This window comes from Protopterus annectens, chromosome 10.part0 (genome assembly GCF_019279795.1).
Source record: "Protopterus annectens isolate FY-2018-M chromosome 10.part0, PAN1.0, whole genome shotgun sequence".
Classification (NCBI taxonomy): domain Eukaryota; kingdom Metazoa; phylum Chordata; order Ceratodontiformes; family Protopteridae; genus Protopterus; species Protopterus annectens.
The window spans coordinates 20,917,151-20,942,195 of record NC_056744.1 but is presented as its reverse complement, the minus strand read 5'-3'; the positions used below and the strand labels follow the sequence as shown (position 1 = coordinate 20,942,195).

At 41.7% G+C, this 25,045-nt stretch overlaps 1 protein-coding gene across 5 annotated transcripts in view; it reads left to right on the top strand.

Moving 5' to 3' along the window:
* Positions 1–25,045, top strand: part of RECQL5 (RecQ like helicase 5) — a 1,160,282-nt gene that overhangs the window by 825,655 nt on the left and 309,582 nt on the right. For all 5 annotated transcript variants that reach the window (XM_044084963.1, XM_044084964.1, XM_044084962.1 and 2 more), the window contains exon 8: positions 20,995–21,141. In XM_044084963.1, coding sequence (XP_043940898.1) covers positions 20,995–21,141 — 147 coding nt within the window. The remainder of the gene's footprint in view (positions 1–20,994; positions 21,142–25,045) is intronic.

The following is a 25,045-nucleotide window of genomic DNA, read 5'->3' as shown; positions in this document are numbered from 1 at the left end:
CCTACCTCGATCTGGCTAAGGCCTTCGATACAATACCCCACTCGGGTATCATTGAAAAACTCATCAGCTTAAATGTTAACCCATACATCACAAGATGGGTTGCAAACTGGCTGAGTGACAGAACCCACAGGGTCAGAGTTGCTGGCGCCATGTCAGACTCAAATCCTGTCACAAGTGGTGTCCCACAGGGCTCAGTCCTGGGCCCACTCTTGTTTGGCATCTACTTTTCCGAAGTACAAGCAAACACAGGAGGGTTATGGCTGACAAAGTTTGCAGATGACTGCAAACTGGGCGCCATAGTAGAAAACACATCTGACACAGATATCCTTCAGAAGGGTCTCACAGAAACGGATAACTGGTGCCAGAGCCACGGTTTAAAGTTAAATGCCAAAAAATGCATAGTCATACCCTTCGGGAAAAACAAGGTTACCCCTAGCTACCAAATAGGTGGCAATCCACTGAGCACAGAAGAAGTTATCAGGGACCTGGGGACCCAGGTTGATAGTAGTCTGTCATTCGACACCCATGTAGCTAAAGTAGTTAGGAAGACCTTCTACATTGCCCACCTTATCATGAAGGGATTCTCATCTAGATCAAGGGAGGTCATAGTCTCCCTTTACTCATCACTCATCAGACCAATGATTGAGTACAATGCCCCATTCGGAATGTATCTGACCCGACACTTGCAGCAGCTGGAGAGGCCACAAAAGTTCCTCACCAAAAGGATAAAGGGTCTCAAAAATCTGTCCTATGCTGCCCGACTGAAAGAACTTCAGCTCTATTCAGTCGCCACCGCTTGCTCAGAGGTGACCTTTGCCTAACATACAAGGCCATGTCAAACCCAGATTTGATGAATATGCTTCACCTCAAAAATCTAGATCCATCAGAGCCACAAGGGCGGAGACTTAAACCTCGACACGGCTATTAATAGGACGTGCTGGAGGGATAGATTCATCACCCAAAGACTCCCTATGCTGTGGAACAAAATCCCGGTACATGTGAGGCAGAGCACCTCGCTGGCCTTGTTCAAGAGAAATCTTGACCAATGGATGGGAGATCGCAGATATACCCCAGGGATTACCTCAGTGTCACTGCTCGACAGAGGCACAGCAAAATAATGGGTATAGTTCCCCATACTAAAGGGGTGGCGTAAGCCACAAAACGATGGGCTAGGCTTGTAAATGCCCTCGGGCAGATAGCCTAGTATGAACCTATGAACCTATGAACCTATTTCATAGCAGCTTACAGTAGAAAACCCTTACTAGTTGTTTAGTCACAGCAAAAGGGAATACAAATTAAATACTTATGCTGATTGTAATACAAAAAATGTGATTTACATCACAACTTGTAAGATATATTTGTTTTTACATTGGGAAGACTAATTGCCACTTTGAAGTGAGAATCTTAAAACAAAAACATCTGAGTAACATAAGGCTGAAAAATAAGACTGATGTTTCATCGCAACATGTGTCGCATTGTCCTAGCCATAGTTTTCATTATATGGTATTGGAAATCTTAACTGAGAGTTCACGATTAGGTGATCTGCGTAATCTAACTGAAATAAGATTGATCGCAGATAGAGCACAACACCAGTGTTGCAAGGGCGTCGGCTGAGAAGGAAGTTCTAATTGATGGAACTCTTATTTTAATTAGATAGTGCTTAATATGAACTTGAGATCTGATAAAGGCTTTTAGCCGAAAACTTTTCTCATTCATTTTGCTGAATATATTTTTGTCGCCATTTGGGCCTTTTAATTATTTATCTTTTTGTTCATTTTAAATACAGACATTCTGCCGTAGTGGATTAGCTTTGTTTTTTTGCATTCATTGTTGATTTTGACTGCCTAGCTGCCTTCATTTGTCTGGAATAGACTACTTAACTGTTGGGTATCTTCTGGTAACTCTGCAGACTCTCCCCCTGAGGAGGTTTCTTAGAAGAAGTGCAAGAGGAAGCACTTAGATTCCTCACAGGAATCTGTCATGGAAGACACTGATTTTGATGAAGGGTAAAGGTCACCCCCTGATGATGTCTCCTTCGTTGACTTCCTAGAAATTTTGAAACAGAGGGGTGACTGGAAGTCCCAGAACCCTTCCTTGGAGGATTCAGTTTGCCTGCAGGCTTTCGGTACTCGCCTGTCTACCTCTTGGGTGATTCTGCTCGCTGACAAACTCATTCAGTTGATTTTTCAGTGGGGGTGGAAGGCTCCAGACACCATTGAACTCATCCTCAAGAGACGGAACAAAGTTTTATCCACACCCGAGGATTAACAATTATGAGCTAAAGGTTTAGCAGTAGATGCCATTGTCGTCGGGGCTGCCACAAAAAAGTACCTTGCTGAGGAGAGTTCATCTATCCATCCACCCAACAGAGAGTCTCAGATGATGGATAGATTTGGGAAGCAGGTTTATGCTTCATTGACCTTCACCTTAAGGTTCTTTGAATTTCCTGGCACATTTTACCAGACTTCAAAGGGACCTGATCAAGGAGTTGTCAGATACACTTGTGGGAGCTTTTATTGAGTGAGTCCAAGAAAGAGTTGCTTCTTTCCTAGTTGACCACACTGGAGTCTGTGCCAAACGCGTCCATGAGGCTCATTACGCATGCAGCCGAAGGGACCACTAGAGCAGGAGGGTTCAGGCGTAGCCATAAGGAGACATGCCTGGATGGGTCTTTGTGATTTTGTGGAACCATTCAAGTCTTCATTTGTCAATGCACCCTTTAACAGATCATCTGTGTTTGGCCCAAAAGTTAGGGAGACGTTATCCAGGTGTGAGAAGGATGATAAGACCCTTTCTGCTGTGGGTGTATGTATTTCCACTCCCCAAAGATCCTTTTCCAGGAATCAGAGGAGCAGTGGAAAGATGCTTCAAAAAATGCCAAGGGCCTTTTCAGGACACGTGGTGCCATTTCTCCCAGGGGCAGATGGGGGAACTACAATGGAAGACACCATCCATGCAGCAGAAGTGGTCCACAGGACCAGGGCTTCAGAGTACGTTTTTTCAGCCTTTCTGAAAGGAGGTCTCATTGCCTTCCTCTGAAGGCAGTCAGGGGATGCTTATCCTTTTATCAAAACACCTGGCTAAATATAACAACAGATTTTTAGGTGCAATGGTTATACCATACCCCCCCCCCCCCCCCACCGCATGCAAAAAAAATCCCCAATGTTCCACCCAGTCAGAGGGAAACAGCAGTTCTAGAAATTCAAAAACTGCTAAAGAAGAGAGTCATCCAAAAAGCCCCTTGACACCAGAGAGGATCCAGAGTTTACTCAAGATTCTTTTTAATGCCAAAAAAGACATGAGACTGGAAACCAATTTTTGGATCTCAGTGTGTTGAACAAATCAGTACGACAAACAAAATTCCGGATGGTCACAGTACAGTCCATTCTTCCGTTTTTGGAAAAAGACCCCTGGATATGCTTAATAGATGTTAAGGATGCATATTACTGCATAAAAATGGGCAAGTGCTCAAGAAAGTTCCTCCACTTCTGGCTGGGAGCCAGTCATTTCCAATTCAGGGCACTGCCCTTTGGTCTCACCACAGCCTCCTGGGTGTTAACCAAATGTATGGCAGTTGTAGCAGTTCACTTGAGACTGCAAGGATTCCGGGTGTTTCCCTATTTGGATGATTGGGTCATTACCGCTCCGACCAGGCATCGATTGATAGAGACAAGGGATTGTTTTCAACACCTGTGTGTACCTAGGAATAAGTGTAAATCACGAAAAATCTCATCCATCTCCAGTTCAGAGTTCAGTGTTTATAGAGGCAGTGCTGAATATGACAACAACTATAGCATCCCTTGCCCCAGTGAGACTTTGAAAAATCATAACCCAGGTTCAGAAAATAATTCACAGCAAGAGTGCACCCACTACACTAATTTTACATGCCCTAGGTTCTATGGCAGTGACAATAGGTTTAGTTCCTCCTAGACGGGTATCACATGAGAATTTTACAATGGCTGCTGGCATCTCAATGGTCTATGCTGTATCAACCCATGTCGGACCAGATTCTGAGCACCAGTCATTGCAGAAAGGATCTAGCTTGGATTCACTTCAAAGAAATTATCCTGGGCTGCCCCTTCATCCTTCTAGGACCCAAAGCCATAGTGACTACGGATGGCTCCCAGATGGGGTGGAGCTGGGGCTTTTTCTGGGCAAGACTGCCCAAGGCACTTGGCCCCCCTCAGAAGTCAACTTGCATATCAGTGTTCTGGAACTAAGAGTGCTTTTATTGTTGCATGCTTTTCAAACAGCTCTTCCTATAGGAAAAATTGCAGTTCAAACAGACAGTATGTCAGTAGTTTGATACATCAAGAAACAGGGAGGAACCAAATCTTATCCCCTTTGTCAAGAAGTAGTCACTGTGTGGCAGGGGGCGATCTCTTCCAACCACTTTCTGATAGCAACACACATTCCAGGGAGTTCCATTGTGATAGTAGACAAACTGGGCAGATATATTCTCCAGCCTCACGAGTGGTGTCTCTATCTAAAAGTGACGGAAAAGGTTTTCCATCAGTGGGGCCAGCCTTGCTATGACCTGTTCGCCTCTCCCCTAAACAACAAGTGCAGAAACTACTCTGCCCTGATTCCCCCTCTGGGGAAGTCACCAAGAGATGCTGTTCTCTACACACGATCCTCTGGACTCCTATTATCCTTTCCCCCAATACCTCTAATTCCAAACTTATTACAGAAAGCACTTGTATTGAAGAGCAAAATAGTCTTTATTGCTCCCTTTTGTCCTCGACGGATATTGCCCCCTTTCTTTGGCCTTATCTAATTCAACGACCTTGGACTCTGGACACGGCTGCAGACCTTCTGTCCCATCCAGACAGACTAGTTCATCCAGACATTCTGAACCTTAAGCTAACAGCATGGTACCTCCAGTTCCATTAGTTGCCATGCATCTTAACCTTTCTTCCCCGGTACGCCAGATTCCTCCTAGCTTCTCATAAGCCTTCCAATCATAAACTATATGCTTCAGTAAAGTCTCACTTAACCAGCACCTGTGGGGATTGGTAGATGCTGGTTAAGCGTATACTCTGGTTGCTTAAGATATGCTTTGCGATTTTTGATTGGCTTGCATGCCAGTATAGGAACCAATCAAAAATCGCAAAGCGGAGCCTCTTCTGTTAAATGCAGAACAGCCCGCTGTTCTGCATTGAACAGAAGAGGCTCCACTTTGCCATTTTTAGGCTGGTATGCCAGTATACCAGCCAGTCAGAAATCTCAAAGTAGAGCCTCTTCTTTTCAGTATGGAACTGCGGGCTGTTACGTATTGAACAGAAGAGGCTCCCCTTTGTGATTTTTGATTGGCTTGTATGCTTGCATACAAAACAATTAAATGCCAGTTGCTTGAGTCCCGGATAATGGGGACTTTACTGTAGTTAATGGAAGAGATTTATCATTTGGACTCTTGAAAGGTATATTGGCCCCTTTTCTGCTTCCATTGATAATATTTTAGATTTTTTATCCTCTCCTTTCGATGCAGGAGCTTCCCCTTCTGCCATCAAAATACAACTTGCAGCAATTTCAGATTTCCATGATGATTTGGAAGAAAGTTCCTTAGCTTCTCATAGACTTTGTGAGTAGTTTGTAAAAGGGCCATTCGGATCCAGAGAGCTCACGGAGTCGAAGCCTGCCTGTCGAATTTGAGGTGCAGCATTCGACTCCAAAGGTTTTGGAGCCATCTCTGCTCCTCGGAGCCTCATCACTGGACAGTTCGGCTCCGGCTTCCACCTCAGTGGTAATGTCGACAGGGCAGGGGGGGAGGTGATGATTCGGAAACCTGTTTTCTCTGATCATTGCCCCTCTCTAGTTCCTTCGAGCTCTGCCTTCAAGGCTGCAAAGAGAGTGTTCTCTGCAGCGGCAGACCTGATGGAGACTTCCCCCTTGGATCCTAGCTATTCTACCATAATGTCTCAGTGTCTAGTGCCTCACCACCTTTCTCCATGTGGGCATCCAGTATCGAAACCTCGGGTTCCGTCTCAGGGAATTTTGATTTTCTCTTCCAAGACTTCCCCAAAGCCTCCCACTGAGGAAGTTCCCAGGAAGAGGATGTGCAAGAGGAAGCACCTAGACTCCCCACAGGAGTCCATCACCAAAGACATAGATTTCGATGAGGACGAGGGGTCCCTATGATCACCTCCTGAAGACGTCCCCTTTGGAGACATCCTAGAAATCCTTAAACAGAGAGGTGGTTGGACTCCATTTAACCCTACTCCGGAAGAATCCATTCTCTTAGAGGCTTTCGCTGAAGCACCCTCTACCTCCTGGTTGACTCCACCCACCAAGGAGCTCATTGACATGATCTCTTGGCGGGCATGGAAGGAACCCAACTCCATAGAACCCATACCTCGGAGACCGGACGGGATAATGGCACCAACTGCAGATAGTTTTGGGGGGAAAGGGGTTTCATTTGATGCCATGGTCGTTGTGGCAGTCGCAAAGAAGGCACAAGCCGATGAGAGTTACACTATTCAGCCACCCAACAGGCAGTCATGAGTGACGGACAGATTGGGGAAGCATGTATTTGCTTCAGAGACCTATGTCTTATGGTTGCTGAACTATCTGGCACATTTTATCAGACTTCAGAGAGCTTTGAGTAAGGAATTATCAAATACTCCCTCAGGAGCCATTTATGAAGAGGTTCAAGGTTCAGTAACTTCTCAGTTGGCAACCCTACAATTAGTATACAATAGTTCTATAATGTTAGTTTCCAACATAACAGAAGGGACCTCAGGAGCATCGGGTTCAGGCATTTCCATGAGGAGGCACGCCTGGACGCACTTATGTGGTTTTGCGAAGCCATTAAGTCCAATTTTGTCAATGCCCCCTTTGACAGAACTACTCTTTTTGGCCCTGCAGTAAAGGAAACGCTGTCCCGGTGTGAGAAGGATAGGAAAACCTTGTCTGCCATGGGGATACATTTTTCAGACCCCCAAAGATCCTACTCCAGGAATCTGGGGAGTGGCCAGAAAATGTTGTTCAGAAAGTCCCAAGGTCCTTTCCAAGATGCACATGAAGGAGGTTCCCCCAGGGGCAGGGGGGACTCCAATGGACATTGTCACTCTCGTGGCAGAGGTGGCCTACAAAACCAGAGTTCACAAGAATCTTTCTTTGATGAACCCTACCAGTGCTCCTGAATTTGAGGCCCAGCTGTCCACCTTTGGAGATAGTCGGGGGACAGTTATCCCTGCACCAGAGAGCCTGGCTAGACTTAAAATATACTTAGGTGCAGAGGATTAAATCCAGGGGTTACATAATATCATTTTCCCTACAACCACCAATTCCAAGAAAAATCTCCAACATTCCACTTAGAGGGATCAAGCAGTAATTCAGATACAAAATCTGCTAGAAAAAAAGAGGCATCCAAGAGGGTTACACCAGACCAGATGGGATCCAGAACTTACTCAAGGTTCTTTTTAGTGCCAAAGAAAACAAGGGACTGTACACCAATTTGTCAGATGGTCATGGTTCAGTTCATTCTCCCTTTTTTTGGGGCAAGGATGTGCTAGGTAGGTCATTAGGGGGGATGCCTGTTATCACATAAAAATGAACAGGCAATCCAGAAAGTTCCTATGCTTCTGGCTGGGAACCAGTCAGTACCAATTCAGACTACTGCCCTTTGGACTCAGCATAGCCCCCAGGGTGTTCAAATGCATGGCAGTAGTAGCATCTAACCTCAGACTGCAGGGATTCTGGGCGTTTCCTTACCTGGATGGCTGGCTCATTATCGCTCCGATCAGGTATCAACTCATATACGCAAGGGGTCAGGTTCTCCATACCTGTACTTAAACCATAAACTACAGCAAATCATAACTTCAGCCAACTCAGATATTGGAATTTATTGGAGTACTACTCAGTACAAAGTCTGCCATTGTTTCCGTTCCACCACTCCAAGTTCAAACAATAAGGTCCCAGGTCAAGAAGGTGGTAAGAAACACCTCAGTTTCAGCCTGTACAGTTCTCCGCACTCTAGGCCTCATGGCAGTGGCAATAACTTTAGTTCCGTTAGCCAGGACCTTCAATGGATGCTGTCTACTCAATGGTCACTCCATCAGTCAATGTTGTACCAGATAAGAATTACCAAGACTTGCAAAAGAGATTTGTATTGGTCGATCCAATCTGACCAAATGCATCATGGCCATCCCTTCACCTTCCAACAGCCTAAGGCCATAGTGACTGTGAATGCTTCCCAGAGAGGGGGGGGGTTATCTGGGGTAGACAGTGCAGGGTACCTGGTCCCCCAAAGATGCCAATTTCCACATAAATCTTCTAGATATGAGAGCAGTGCCCTTGGCATTGCAAGCATTTCGAGATGTTCTTCCCTCTTGGATGATTGCAATTCAAACGGACAACATGTCAGTTGTCTAGTACATCAACAAACAAGGGGGAACCAAATCTTACCCATTGTGTCGAGAAGCTCTCATGGTCTGGCAGTGGGCAATCTCTTCCGACCACTTTCTTTTAGCGACACGCATTCCAGGAAAATCCATTGTGATTGCAGACAAACTGAGCAGGTGCATTCTTTTTATACATGAGTGGTCCCTCAATGAGAAAGTGGTGACAAGATTTTCCATCAGTGGGGCCAGCCATACTTTGATCTTTTTACTCCCCCCCCCCCCCCTTAAACAAGAAGTGCAGCAACTATTTTGCCCTGATTCCCCCACAGGAGCAGTCACCAGCGGATGCTGTACTTCATGATTGGCATCCCGGTCTTTTTTATGCCTTCCCACCAACTCCACTGATTCCAAAATTTCTGCAGAAAGCTGCCAGGTTGAAGAGCACAGTAATCCTCGTTGTCTCCTATTGGCCTCAACAAATTTAGTTTCTCTTCTTCTGGCCTCACCTGGTTCAACCACCATGGAACCTAGATCCAACTCCGGACCCTCCTGTCTCACCCGACAGGTATGTTGCACCTGTATATACCAGACCTCAAGCTAACTGCTTGGAGGCTTCTATTCCCTTAGTAGCCAGACAGTCTGCTCTCATCACTTGTCTGATGTATAATTTTATCTTCCCATAAACCCTCAACAAGAAAAACATATTCCAGTGAATGGAAACTATTTGCCCTTTGGCTTCAATAACACAGTCTACACCCCCCCTTTTCAGCTCCCATCAGTCACATTTTAGATTTCCTTGCACACTTATTTCAAAATGGTGCAAGTTCTTCAACCATTAAGGTACAACTATCAGCAATTTCAAATTACCATACAGGTTTTAATGGCACAGCCATTACTTCTCACAAATTGAGCAAGGCCTTCTTAAAAGGGACCCTTCTTCTGAGGCCTCCCTTTAAAGACCCTACTTATCCATGGGATTTAATATTGATGCTACAGTCTCTCTCTCAATTTCCTTTTGAACCAGCAGCTACATGTGACTTTAAATATCTGACATAGAAGACAGCTTTCTTGGTTGCCATTACTTCTGCAAGAAGAATTTCCAAGATCCGAGCATTATATTCTAAACCACCTTACTTGGTTTCTACAAAGGTAGTGACCTTAAGTACTAAATCATCCTTTCTGCCAAAGGTGGTGTTTGAATCCAGTATCAGTAGAGTTGTCAATCTACCAGTGTTTTTCCCAAGTTTACCAACAAAGGATATCTTACATTTACTGGATATTCATAGAAAATGTGATTAAATTTGCATAGAACAGAAAAAAATCAGGAAAGCTGACCAACTTTTTATTCCTTTCTCTGAACCAACCTTGGGGGAAAAGTTTCCAACGTTACCTTATCATAGTGGTTGACAAATTGCATTTCCTTTGTCTGTACTAAATTAGGCATTTCTCTTACACATCCCTTGAATGTGCACTCCTCTAGATCCATGGCTACTTCCGCAGTTTTTCAATCAAGAATGTCCCTGGATGATGTATTAGCAGCAGCAACTTGGGGCTACTTCCTCATACCTTTGTCACTCTTTACAAGTTGGGTCTGGTTTCCAGAGGTAGGGTATCATTTGGTTCTGTGGTGCTCAGGAATGTCCTTACTTGGGTCCGTCATGGATACAGGTAGTTAGGGAAGCTATCCAACTTGTTGAGGATAGAATGAAGATTGAGGACATCAGGTAAAGAAGTTATATATTTACCATGGTGTTCCATCTGTGTAGTGTATCTTCATTCTTCCTCAGCTCCCCTCCCACCAAGTCTCCCATCCTATGGCTTCTGGAAGAACGTCTTTGCAACGTGTTGATATATTTAATTTTATATATGACTTTCTGGATATGGCTTTTCCATAACTCTCTTAATCTACCTACTCTGATGTAGCAGCAGACAACATCTGAGATAATTTGGAAGGTGCATTGTGGTAAGGGAGAATCTCGAGAGATTTTTGGTGGCTGTGAGCTGTAGCAGTGGCCAAATTGGATCCGACGGATCGGATCCGAACCCACTTGTTGAGGAAGAAGGAAGTTAGACAATATAGATGGAATGTTATGGTAAGTACATAACTTCTTTTTTTGAAACAACTACCAGAAGAAATAGTTTTTCCAATATAAGGTGCTTTGAATTCCTCATGTTTAAGTGGGTTTTTGGTCAGCAGTAGCAAAACATAATGCAGTCAGTAGTCCACCAAGAAAGGGTTTGCTTAACCACTGTAAGCTGTTACTGTGGAGCAAAGGAGATGATCTGTCCATCTGTTGTGTTGCTGCATACATGTCTCCTAGAAGCTCAGGCAAGATTTTTTTTTCCTTGTCTTGCATGTTATCTTTCTTTCTTTCTTTTTTTTTTTTTTTTTTTCAGTTGTTGGGGATTGAACTGAAGGACACACATGCTGAGCATAACCCAGTACATAACATATATAATCAGATATGTGGCATTACCTTTGAAAAGAAATTGACTAAGCTTAAAATGGCCCCCAAGGGCAGCTAGCCTAGTATGCATGAATGAACATTATGACACTTATCATAGTGAGTGTCTACAGGAGTTGCATGTGCCCCCTACCTGAGAATCAGAATGATAGACAGTTGTGAAATGTGTAGGGTTGGGAAATATCAGAATAAGGATTTCCAGTGGCTACTGAATGCAGAAGGCCTGATTTCACAAATGTATACCTGTTGTTTCCATTTGTCAATGTTTAGAATAATATAATCACATTATTATTTACTAGTTGCACTTGTATATTGACTTAGTTATGATAGTGTTTTTTCTGTTCTAAAATAATCACTGCAGTGTTTTCCTTTAGTTTATGCCCAGTGGTTGTAAAAGGTCCTTTGGCTGTCTTCATTTAATTAGTTACCAAATAATTAAAAATAAGTAAGTTATTGAATAAGCATTGACTTTAATGTACCTGGATTTAATCAAGATATTTGTCAGCTATGGCCAGTTCTTATTACTGACTTACCTTTCAACTGTCCATATTTTTGCCTCATATTTTTGGTCTGTTCCTCATAAAATTTGTGGGTTTCTGGCAAATCATTGAAGACTGAATTCACTAACTAATGACAGACATTTGAGTTTCAGACTTCATATCCTTCAGAAAATGCAAGTCAACACAAAACCTTTTATTCTAGCAACTTTCCAAGTTTATACGACCAATATTTAAAATTAGTTCTTATTTTTGGCTTTGTTCAGATTTCTTGTGCTGAGAGGTGTGATTACTGAACACACCAAGTGGCTTTGTGAATTCTTCCAAATTGAGATGGTTAGAGAAAGAGCTGGCTTGTAAGTAAATAGACATCTATAGAGAGTTTGTGAAGGAGAGTACATCATTTCATAGGCAGAATTGAAAAACGTAAGATGCAGGGATGTAACCAGAAAATTCCATTTTGTACTCTCAAATTCTTTTTGCTGGCCCCAACTCACCTGCCATTCAAAAAAAAATGGATACATCTTTCAAAATGTTGCCCCCCAAGCAGTTAATAAATGTGCACATAATTTTCAGTGGTTCCCTCTAAAACTGTCTGTAAGCAAGTTATGTACTTTAGACCATTGTAGACATAATGTAGGCTAAAAAAGTTAGTGTTTCTAAGTGATGCAGAGAAAAAAAATGTACACTATAGAGTACGAGTATGCCTGGCTACACCCTTGATAAGATGAACAGTGGTTTGTTTTGGTTGCAGTCAACGATGATGGTTCATAAGAAATGATCAAGCACTTTATTACATAGTAAAAATTGCCGTGAGACTGGCAGCTGAGCTTCTTGCTGACTTATGCATTTGGGTCATTGAAAGTTGGTCATTTCTGTAGACATACCCTAAAGCAAATGAGCTAGCAGTCAGAAAAACACACAGGAATAGTCATGACTAATTATTCAGTGGTTTATAAGAGTCATGAAGGTGCATTGGGTACTACTATCAGAATATCTGAGTACTTGGAGGAGGTAGTATTGGAAAACAGGAGGTGGTGGTGGGTGGTAGTAGTAGTAGAATGTAATAAATCATCGCTGAGGTATTTCCTGGAATGTTTTGTATATAATTCTGGGATTCTGCTTTCCTGTGAACATACAAGGTACTATTTCATAGAACAGCACACCGAATTGCATAATTTTCATCAGAAACTGTATAAAATTGTGCTTGTACATTGTGATAAGGTGTTTGTTTGTTTGACTTTGTTAACTGGGTTAGTCCACTGGGCTGGTGGTCCATTTTCACTGGAGACCCGAAGAGAAAAGCTCCACATAAAGAACAACTTAGAGCTTTATATTTGCAATACATACATTCTAGACATAGAACAAATATAGTACAAGGTTTCATGATGTCATACAATAATGAGACTTGATAATACATATAAAAAACAGCAGGGATAATAGTAATTAACAAGAAAAAGTAGATTGCCAAAGAGGATAAAGAAGAAAACCCCTGAAGTTTCATTAATCTTTTTGGACCAGGTTGGTAGAGGGGGAGAAACAGTAAGTAGTAGATGGGAGGGAAGAAAAGTTTGGGAGGGTCAAGAGAGTAAAGAGAGAGAAAGAAAAGAGTAAAGCAGTAGTGGGAGGAGGTGGGAAGACTTGTAATAGTGGAAGAGATTAGATAAAGGCTAAGGTAGACAATTGTTCAGAATTACAACTGAGGGATCACAGTGCTGGTGTTTAAGGGAATATGAATTATGGTGAGGAAGGACTATTGTACTGTAGAAAAGCTAAGTGGGTAATACGTAGGGTGGTGACAGGTACATGAGGATGAGTTAACTAGGTAGTTCTTCAATTCTGTTTTGAAAAGAAAGGAAGAGTGGGTAGACCATAAATTGTTAGGGAGCTTATTCCAAGTATGAAACATACAGCATTTATAAAGTGGTTTGCCTATAGTTTTATTGGGTCTGTAGGTATCAGGAAGGTGTTGGTCAGTGCTATGGAGAGATCTGAAAGGTTTGTATGGGGTTAGGAGGGTAGACAGGGAGAGGCAGTCAGCAGGTTTGTAAAGTAGAAAATGTGTCATTTGAAGCTGAGAGATTTGGAGCAATTGTGGGAATTCAAGCCATTGCAATTGTTTGAGGGCAGGGCACTGGTGTGATTTATAGTGTAAGTTGCAGGCAAATCTAGCTGTCTGGTTGTAGGTTTGATTGAGTTTGGTTAAAGGATATGCTTGGAGGTGAACAAATACAGGGGAAGCGTAGAGTAGGCAGGGGAGGAAGTAGGCTTTAGCTAGGGAGATCCTAGAGGAAATTGATAAGAATTTTTTGTCAAATTTCAGGTTATCATCTATTGGGACACCGAGAAGTGTGGTATGAGAGTCAGCATGAATGATAGTATTATCTAGGGAAGAGAGAGTTAAGGATGTCTTAAGGCTGGCAAGGGATTTTGGGAGGAAAAGTAGTAGCTTGGTTTTCTTTGGGTTAAGGATGAGTTGATTGATTAGCCAGTGTTCTATGGTGTTAAATGAAGTTTGTGTAAGAGAGTGGAGGTCAGAGTTGTCAGAGAGGGTGGTCTGCATACTGGATCAGAGAAGATGTGCAGCAGGTGGAGCAAAGATTATTAATAAAAATATTAGAGGAGAGGCCCGAGAATCAATCTTTGGGGTACACCAGTATTGATATGTAAGAAGTGAGAGCAGGACAGCCATCTAACAGATTGCTCTGTTGGAAAGATAACTAGAGAACCAAAGAGTAGTGGATGCAGAGAGGTTGAGTTCAATTAGTTTTGTAAGGAGCCTAGGGTGGTAGATGGTGTCATGTGCCTTGGAGAGGTCGAAGAGTAAGCATAACACCAGTTAGTTGCTGTCTCTAGCTTCAGCTATGGTCTGTGTGAAGCAAAGAAGGGCTGTGGAGGTGCTGTGGTGGAGCCAATAACCGTGTTGAGAGGAGGTTTTTCTGGAGAAGATGTTGGAGAAGTGGTGTATGAATACATTTTTCATTTTAGAGAGAGGTGAGAGATGAGAGGATGGCTGTGGGGTGGAAATTGGATGGGTCAGTGGAGTTACCTCCTTTGCGAATTGGTATTGTATAGAATGATTTCCAGATGTCTGGGACTAAGGATTCTGTGACAGAACAGCTCACCACCACACAAGGAAAGAAGCCAGTGATTACCTTTATATTTTATTAAAATTATAATCCAGTCCAGTAGTAGATCCACAATATAACCCCACAAAACAGGTAGAATAAGCACACACTGGATCCAATAAAATCTGGTTAGCAGCAAATACAAAGCAGAAAATGCAGACTTCCCTAGTACCTCCACTCTTCAGCCTTTACAGAGTATATCCCTGTTTCACATATTCTGTCTTTAAATAGCATGATTACAAGTTAACCAATCATAGACTTAAATTAATTAAAGAAAACACTTCCAATGACATTCTTGATTCGTTCCATACGGAATTAAAGTGTTAAACTTCAGAATTAAAGTAGATTCTAACTTCCAGAGTGATCTTTTAATGTCAAAGTCATACATTTGTTGTACTTGCCCCAAAATTGTAGCTTGTAAGCCTTGTATATTTCCACTGTGACATTCTTTAAAATGTAATGCAACAGAACTTTCTTCTTTGCCCTTCTTAACATTCCTAACATGTTCCTTCAACCTTTGTTTGAAACTTCTTTTACTTTCCCCTATGTATACCTTACCACAGGGACATTTCAAACCATAAACTATTCCAGTACTGTCACAGGAAAATCTCCCATTGCATGTAAAATACTTTTCATTAATTTTATCAAAACTTTTTACAACATACTGGCAACAACTTCACTTTCCACAAGGGGAAAGTACTTGTCGCACCTACCCCCAAACTCCTGTGACTTGCAGGCAGCTGAAACTTGCCACGCACCAAGAAATCTCTTTTGCTTCTACCTTTCGAATAAGAAAACATGGGATACTCATTTGCTCTTATATTAAGGAATTTATTTTTTTTCTAAAATACCCCAATGATATTTTACCAGATTTATTAAAACTTCTGTAAACACTGTATATTTGGTCACATAAAGTATTTTTTGTTTATCCTGTTGATGCACTCTGCCTTGCATATGCTATACGTGTGACAGAACAGTTAATAAGGATTGATACAGGAAATGCTATAGTACTGGCTGCAAGTTTGAGAAATGGGGGGGGGGTGTAGATTGTCGAAGGAAGGAGAACATGGCTTAAGTTTCTGCAGAAGAGAATTTATATAGGCAGTGGGAACTGGTTTCAGGGAGAAGGTCGAGTGGGGGCAGGTCCTTCAGAGGGTGGGAGGTTGTTTGGTTGGTTTCAGGAGGGGTTAGTTTGCGGATTGAGTCTATGAAGTAATTGTTTAATAGGATGGCCGTTTCAAGAGGTGTTTTGTTAGGGAGGGGGTTGGGGTTGGAAGGTTTTTCTGGGTGGAGACTACCATTCATGGTGTACCAAAATTTTTTAGTGTTTGAAGAGTGGGCAGATTGAGCCTCTAGGTAGAAGTTTTTCTTCTCAGACAGTAAGTTTTTTGGTAAGGTTTCTTAGTTCTTTGAATCTAAGGAAGAGAGAAATGGATTTTGACTTTGTCCATTGTTTCTAGGTGGAGTCTTTGAGTTTCATGGTGGAAAGGGCATGTTTGGAGAGCCAGGGTGTTGGATTAGATTTGGTCCTGATTTTCCTTATGGGTGCTAGGGAGTTTAGTATGTTTAGGAAGATATTATTAAATTCAAAAACAGCTTCATTCAGAGGAAGGTTGAACAGGTGGGACCAGTTTATAAGGGAGAGTTGGTAGTTTAAATTGTCTGCATTGAAATTAGACCGGTTTCAGCAGTCTGTCTAAAGGTGGATTTTAGAGGTATGAGATGGTATTCTTAGTATTGAAACAGGGAGGTGATCACTTAAGGAGTCTGGTAAAGTGCTGGGATTGTGGTACTGATAGGGATTGGAAGTTAAGAGCCTGTCAAGAATGAAGCAGGAGTTTTTGTTAATGCGGATGGGGGTAGAAATGAGTTGACCGAACCCAAAAAGGTTAATGCTGAGGCTTGGGGAGTGGGGGAGAGTTTATTCCAATTGATGTGACATCACCTAGTAATATTGTTTCATAAGATAGATGCTGGGAGATCTAGGATAGGATGGATTCAAGAACTGGAATATTGTTACCAGGAGGAATATAGATGGATGCAATTGCAAATTTCTTTTGTGGGTTAAGGTGACAGTTGTGGAAGATGAGTTCAGCAGGTGAGAAATCTGGGAGAGGAAGTGAGAGAAGGGGTAAGGTTAAGATGTTCTGAGTACAAGATAGCTACACCTCCCTGTTTTTTGGATAGTCTGTCTTGAGTATGTTATAACTGGGGGAGAAGAATTTCTGAGTTTTTGATATGAGGTTTGAGCCAAGTTTCTGATAGAGCTAGGAAGTGGGGGAAAGTCATTTGAAATCCATGCGTGTAGTTCTGCGACTTTGTGAGACTTTGTAGGTTTATGGAGTAGATTGATAGGAGTTTTGATGGAGAACTTGGGAGTTGGTGCCTGTTTGTAAAGGTAGAGGAGGTAGGGTTGGATGAAGAGGGTGGTCCAGGATTGGGGTGGATGTCCCCATCTGGTAGGAGGGTGATAGGAAGTAAAGCAGGTTTAGTGAAATAGAATTAGTAGGTTTAAACTTTTGTTTACTGGGAGTGCTCGTGAGATTGAAGTGCTTTAGTTTGTGATAATGAATATGTAATGTATTGTACAGAGATGGTAAAATAGGGAAGTTCAGCGATTTATTAGAGGTGGATGTTGTTTGGGAAAGAGTGGAGATAGGGGAGGGTATAGTAGATTAGAGTGGTAAGATGATAGCCCAGAGAGAAAGAACAGAATAGGAGGTAAAAGGAACTGCAGATGCATGTTGCTATTGTGTGGGTGTAAGTAGGAGTGCTGGGAGAGTGGACTTAGTGATTGTATGAAGATGATGTAGGAGAGTTAGGAGGGTCTAAGGAGGACCAGTAGGTAGAGGAGGGATGAGGAAAGAAAGGAAAGGAGAGGGGTGTGATATAAGGGAGTGGAGTGGAGTGCAGAGTGGGGGAGGTATTGGTTATTAGAGCAGGGATGTAATTGGATAATTGGAGTGGGGGGAGTTTTTTAGCAGAGAGCTTATAGGATAAGTTTAGAGTAAGCAGATGTGGGTGAGAAAGGGGGTAGGGGAGTGGAGTGAGTCCGAGAGTAGCGAGGGCGAACGGGATGGAGCCGGTGTTATTTTCAAAGAAAAACAATCAGTGAATGCAGAGCCGCCAAGGCAAGAAGATATGCAGGTAGGTTGTGTGGAGGAAGAAAAAGGACGAAAGCACAGAAAACTAGGAAAGTGATCAAAGCAAGGAAGTAGGTAGGGAGAAGTGTTATCAGTGTAGTTTAGTGGAAGAGATGGGGTGCAGAAACGGAGGACAGCAAAGGTAGGAAGGCTTTGAGAGAACATTAGATGAAGGGAGCTGGTGTCGTGGGAGTTGAGAACGTAGAGAAAGAAGGGGGTGGGTTGTGGAGAGGTGGAAGGGAGAGTGTGTGTTAAGGGAAGCCTGGGTTAGGTAAGTAGTTTCAGAAAGAGTGCAAAAGTATGGGCAGGCCAGCTGAGGAATACGGCAGAGGAGAAAAGGAAGAGTTTATCAGTTGGTGTGGAGGTAGCTGTTAGGGGATTACAATATTTTTATAAGTAGATAAAGGAGCATACGTTGTTTAAGATGCAGGTGGGCTGTGGCAGAACAGCTTATCCAGCAGTTGTTTAGGGAGTTTCAGAGCACATTCAGTTTGCAGAAGGTCACTGTGTCACAGTATTTCGAACACAAAAAAGGTGGTGAGGGCAGATGGCCAGGCTGCTGTAAGCAGGGAGCTTGTAGCTAAAAAAAAAAAAAAAAAAACCTCACAAAAGAGGGAGATAAGTATGGGGGGAAATAGTGATTAGGACTGTACTGAATACAAATGTAGGTTGAGCAGAGAAAGAGTGGTGGCAGAGAGTGGGTAACAGGAGAGGCAGTTCAGACAATAAGAGGTCTATAGTTCAAATTTGTAAATATATACAGCTGGCAGTTAAACCAAATGTAGAGAACAGCTTAATAAACAAGACTCAGTTGAGCAAGTTCACTACTAAAATAAGCTAATATAAGCAATACAGGTTCAGCCATAGCAATTCTTAATTAAACATTATGTTGAGCAACTGCACTAGCAGATTTGCAACTAAAAAGCAATATGCTTCAGGCACAGTAATAATCTCAAATAATATAATGCCTTGCAGTTCTGTTAATGTACCTTAACAGATTCTATAGCTTAATCATAAGCCCTATTCTCAAGTCGTCTTAACAGTAGATAGTAAATCAGCAGTAACTCAGGACACTGCAAGGGAACAGGTTACAGTGAGCACACAAAAGAATAATAGCTCAGTGTTCAATAATAATAGCAGTATTATTCAGGTTGAGATGTGTCGACATGCGTGAATGGGCGTTAGGCCCAGCAAGCCAGCACGTAAAAATCTACTGCCAATCATTAGCGGACCGGAGTTCCGCTGTGGCAACCCCTAACCGGGAAAAGCCGAAAGAGACAAAGACATTCAGGTTGAGATAGTTGTGGAGAAGAATTGCTTCTTACCAGTAGCTGGGTATAGCTTTTTTCCCCCATGGTATAGAGAATTGAAACCCTGACTCTTCCATAAGGCAGCCCGAGTTTGAATAGTGGCCATGGTACTGGAGGTATGAGGAAGTGAATATTAAAAGAAGTTAAGCAAGGTCAGCTGTCATGGGAGGGGCTGGGAGATGTGTCTCTGGGGGCTCACAGGGACCATGTTATACACTGGGGTCTGGGAACGATTGACAAGATCTTGTGTATTGGAGGAGTAAAGGTAATGAGGTTTGCATCAGCCATGGAGGTGAGACATTTCTCCTTGCACTCACCTGGTACATAACCCCTGGATCACTGCCACGACCCATGGAGTGACCAGTTAGCTCCCAAGTAATAAACCTCTGATTTCTGCATGGTAGACAGCCTCTGAAATGATGATGTTAGCCATTATGGGGTATGGGTAAACACCAAGCTTTCACCCTGCGTGTGGAGTAGTTGGGGAAGGGATGTGTACGGGACTGATTGTACATGTGGGAGAAGGACATGACCTAACGATAATGCAGTAAAAAAAAAAGTCACAAAATACTAAAAGGGAACATTTTGCTGAAAAAAACAAAGGAATGTGTGCTGAGGCTGAGGAAGTCTTAAAGGTGGTGTTAGGAAGTTTGTCACTTAAATTGGTGATTGATACTTGCATATACATGCTAGCTGTAAGGATGGAAACCTCAACAGTCACAGGTTACAAAAGCAGACACAGAAGAGTTTAAATGCCATAAAAGGAATTTGGGAAGAACTGTAGTAATGCAAAAAGCAGAAAAGATGGAGCTGACAGTAGTTTCTTACATGTATCATCTTGAGGTTTTGGATTACTAACAGAATAACTCACACATACTAAAATACATTTCCTTTTATATTTTTATGGTCATGCCATATGGAGACAAAGAAAATGCGACATTATGATATTTTGAAAGATTAAAGCCCTGCTTATTTTAGTCTGTGGCTTTTTTCTCATGTTTTTAGACCAGAGCTGATTCATACCTCCCAACTGTACAGATTTTTGCAGAATGTCCAGATTTTTCCCTCATGTTTTTGGTCAGTTTTTCATAAAATTGTGTTTTTCTGTCAAATTAGTGGCAAATCATTAAAGACTGATTTTAGTAAATAATGACTGACATTTGAGTTTCAGACTTCATACCATTCAGAAAATTCATGCTAATGTAAGAACTGTTGTTCTATCAACTTTCTAAGTTTGTAAGAGCAGTATTTAAAACGTGTCCCTATTTTTGGACCTTTGTCCCACTTTTATTTATGGCTTTGTCCAATTTTCTTGCTCTAAGAGGTATGCTAATAGTTACTATATATTGAATGATGTCACAGTAAGTAGTGGATGGCCATCTTTAAAGTGCTGTCATGATGGTGCAAAGCACACTTGCTTTGTGCACCAGAGAATTCTAGCTGTGGGTCACAGTTGGCCTTATTTTAGAGCCCAGCTATTAAGAGCTTCGATGGACAGGTGACTCTGTTTATGGAAGGTGGTACTAAAAGGCCATAGCAAATAAATGTTGAGGCAAAATAGTGATAAAGACATTTATCTGGATTACTGATATACAATTAGATGAATTCTCAAGGTCTGTGGGGGGGGGGGGGGTCAGATTATCTCCGAGTTTCTGGCAAAGACTGTTTTGTGCAGCGCAATTGTTGAAGACTGCATTTGTGGCATACCTCTTAATGCAAGAAATCTGGACAAAGCCTAAAATAATGGGGGTCAAAGGCCCAACAATAGGGATAGATTTTAAATATTGTGCCTATAAACTTAGAAAGCCGCTAGAATAATGGGACTTGTTTTAGCATCCATTTTCTGAAGGATATGAAGTCTGAAACGTATACGTTATTATTTAGAGACTTTGATCCTCATTGATTTGCCAGAAAAACAAAGATTTTTTGAGGAACAGACCAAATATTTGAGGCAAAAATCTGGACATTCTGCAAAAATCTGTACAGTTGAGAGGTATGATTTGTGGTAGTGAGATCCTAGCTTTGTTATTAGATAGAACATGAAAAAATATATTTTAGCTCTTTTAAGAGAGCGAATGACAAACTTTTATTTTGCTATCACTTTGGCAGGTAGGTGAGATCAACAAGGCAAGTAAAGATGGATCTGTCTATTCTGCATTTGGACCTTGTGCTGCAGCTGTTCCAGCCAACGATGAGGAAAAACAAGATGAAAAAACAGCCTATGATGACTTCCTTCCAGCCTCTCAAGTCTATTCGGTCAGTATGTATTGTTTGTGTAAGTGAAAAATTGCCAAGCGAAATGGGTATTTCCGTTTGTATAAATGGTATGTTTAAGGAGTTTTTGTGTGGATTGACATCATATTCTAACAATGAAAAAAAATTGTAATGACGTATAATAAAATCTACTATATGCAGGCTAGTAAGGATGCGTTTTTTAATCCCCTAAAAGCAGATTTTTGCCTTTCTACATAGAACAATACATCACCCATTCAGGATGCAGTCATTTGTTTACCAAGTATATGCAGAAAAAACTATGAATGTTCAATTTCTGATACTGTACTGCCCTATGAATAGAGGGCAATGTCTTTCTTCAGTGCCATTAGCAGGAATTGGAAGTAGCCTGATTGTCAGTTTTGGCTAGGTTAGCAGTGTCCGAACATCCTACAGTCTAATCTCTGTATTTTCGTAGAGAAGGTGAGAACTAACACCAGAGCATATTTAATTACTGATATCAGACTGTTGAGGCAGTGGGCTTCTGGCACTTGGAGTGAACATGCATATAATGCAGGCATGTCACTGCACACTCGCACAGTTTTCTTGAGAAAAAGATTTCCGGGTGCAATGCTTTGTGGTGTAGAGGTTTTGGCCACAATTTTACCCCAGATGACCTGGATTTGACTAGCTGCCTGAGTCTTGGTGAACCAGGATGAACAGGGTTTGGAATGAGTGGCTGATGCCATCTTGGTGAGTGAGGTGTGTGTGTTGGCATTGTCTTAGTAATGCTGCTGCAGCTGGGAGGATGCTATCTTCAGACTGCAGCAGTTTCGACTATGAATTTTGGAGAATATGCGCCTGTCAAGAAGTACAAATGCAGTTTAGATAGAATCACGTTTGTTTGTAAGCATGAACTTTCCCCACAGGGTCCAGAGTTGTAGATGGAAATGGACGTAGCAAAGGGGTAAGCTACCATGGGACAAAGTGTTAGGGGGCATGATGGGGTCTTCAGTCCATTACTGGCATTTATTAATGCAAGTATTGCATTTGTGTTCTGAACTGAAGCAGCACTTTAATGCTCAGTGTGTGCCTTAAACAGGAGCAACTGTTTACTACAAATGTAACTAGCGTTTTGCTCTACTTAAAAATGAAAGAAAAGCTTCTTTTTTTCTGGTCTGAACTGACGAACTGAAGAATGTCAACAAATGTAGCAAACAGTTTGCTACGGCTAAAGAAGAGCTTTTTTCCCCCCCTGTGGGTAGATTAGAAAGAAAGGACCTGACTTGCTCCAGGTCAGTGAGAATATTTTTTTTAAATGTTCCTTAAGGAATGTGGATGAACAGATCTGGCTAGCAGCTGCTGTGCTCCTTACATTAGGCGCACTAGATTGGGCAAAGTTTTTATTTTCTTGGTCCGGGGGTGGGGCTGATTGGAAGGACAGCACCGGGTGCTATAATAGCTAGGTACGCCTGTGGTAGTAGGCATTGCATAATGGTTTCTGGACAACAGGAGGAAGTTGTAAGAAGCACACTAAAAGTCCAGTAACGTTTTCTGGATGTCATTTGTGGTCCCTGCTGCTTGTGTAGAACTCCACAGGTCAGGAAGAATGAATAGGCCACAGGAGGGATTATACCAAAACAAATTGCTTCAAAAATAGGACTGCCATAATGACAGTGGTTTGAACTTCTTTAGATGCACTTCAGGTGCTGTGTCCCTTCTTAGCATATCTTTTGAAATGTTTGTGAATGGTGGTATTTGGAACTACATCTCTGGTCAGAAAGTGGTGTGTGTTTTAGGCACCTTGGATTCTTATGAGTGATAGATGAGTATGTTCCTAACTTAGTGGGTTATGACACCTTAGACGACCCACTAAAAGTAAAATAAAACAAGTAAGTAGACAATAAGCCAGGTGCCATATTATAGAGCCTTCTTGAAGGGAGAGACAACCTAATTGGCAAACCACATGATGTTGAAAGCAATCCAGCCATGGGCTGCTTGTTTTCCTGGATCCCTTGGTAACATCTTGAACCTACATTGATTACGGTCTGCAAATTGCATGTATATTGTAGTTTTATTTTTTATTATTATAATTTTTAGCTCATGTGGCCAAAGATGATTTGCTAAATGCTTTTCATAAGTTAATTTGGCTGTGCTATACCTGAAATAGGCTTCCACAAGGGTTTCATGTTGTACTATAATTTTTTAGGACATTATTTATAGCCAAAGATTTGTACCAAGTGATATTTATAATATCTGTTTGTGTTATACTTGTATGGAAACTATCGTGGTGGTAGGGGTTCATTTTTGACCTACCACAAAATCATCCTATCTAGGCGAAGTATTTGAATGAGGGGTATATTGCTCACAAATCATGAGGGAGATGATCATTCTATCACATGATTGGTTGAAAGAGTCCTGATCTGAACTAGTAGAACTCCCCTCTCCGATAGCTTTTTGACCACACCTACTGGTTCACATCTCCATCGGTAACTGTATAAGTGGTCCACTGTCTTTATTTACTAGACCCACATCCCTAGTGTTGGAATATTCTCCACCTACAGTGACACCCCATATCTACCTACACCTTTAAATGTAATAGAATAGAAGCTAAAGTTATATCTGGACAAAAGCACTCCTTAAGATTAGTAAAGCTTGTTAGAAATGGTTTTAAGCCTCCAATTCTTTGGATTTTATTTCCACTCCACATTTTCTGAAGCACTTCAGTGTGTAGATATTTACCATGTAACTGCCACTATTGATGGGAGTGTTTTTCAGCAGTTTGAAAGGGTTAGGCTCTTTTTTTTTACTATTGCAGGTACGTGAACAATAATAATTTATTACCAACACCCTGAAATTTATTTTTAGTTGATATGCCCCCAAGTGGGCTTCAGTCAGGTCTGTGAAGGAAATACCCAATGTGGCTTTCTTTATTATGTGTATCGGAATATGGAAAGGGACCGTTATGAAGCCCACTCCTATGGTAAAACTAACTGTCTTGCTCTGACTTTAGGCCCATATTAGTATCCCTAACACTTGGAAAAGTGCTTGAAAATAAATTTGCCTTTAGGTGACTGTCTGAGCTCAAAACCTGCTATCCAGAAGCCAAAACAGATTCTAGGAAATCTGTAGTGCCATAATAGTTGTCCAGACTTTGAACAATGACATTCTTAAGGGGAAGGACATGGGACGACTCACAGGTGCTATATTTATTAACTTTGCAAAGGCCTTTGACATGAATGACAACCATCTGTTCTGCAACACCTTACTAGCTCATGGAATAATTAGCAAAGCCTCTGACTGGTTTATTTACTTTTTTCCTTTTTCACTCTGCCAAATAGATTTCCCTCACCTCACCCAAAGCACCCCTGCCCAGAGAGATTCCAGAAGTTTCCTTTAAGACAGTCCCCTTCTTATGATCATAGATGCAACTAACTCCTCATAAGATCATTAAACAACTCCAACAAGATAAGCATACATTTACCTTTGCAGATTGGCTAAATGCATTGAAGGTAATACTGGACCCAAATAAAACCAAAGTCTTGCTATTTTGCTCACACCAAAAGCTGAAATCTACTTCTTGCTCATTTTGACCTGGTCATCTATATTACTATCGAAGTCTATAATTTTTTTCATATACATTAAGAATATATTGATCTGTGGCTAGACCAAATCATAAATATTCAACTGCACATTCAAAAAAAAAAAACACAGCAGAAGTGTATCCTTCTTTATGTTGGGCATGGAAAGTCGTCTCCCATATCCTCTCCTATTTAGGCAAAGAAGCCATAAGGGAAGAGGTTGTAGTGGCACAAGTAGATTGTCCTTCCCTTAGTAGTCACAGCCTCTAAAAAAAATCTTACCTCTCTCCAGACAGTATCTTATAGGGTACATTGTCTCACCATCCTAGACCTTAGAAGAGAACATCACTGCTTAATCCAAAAGTAAA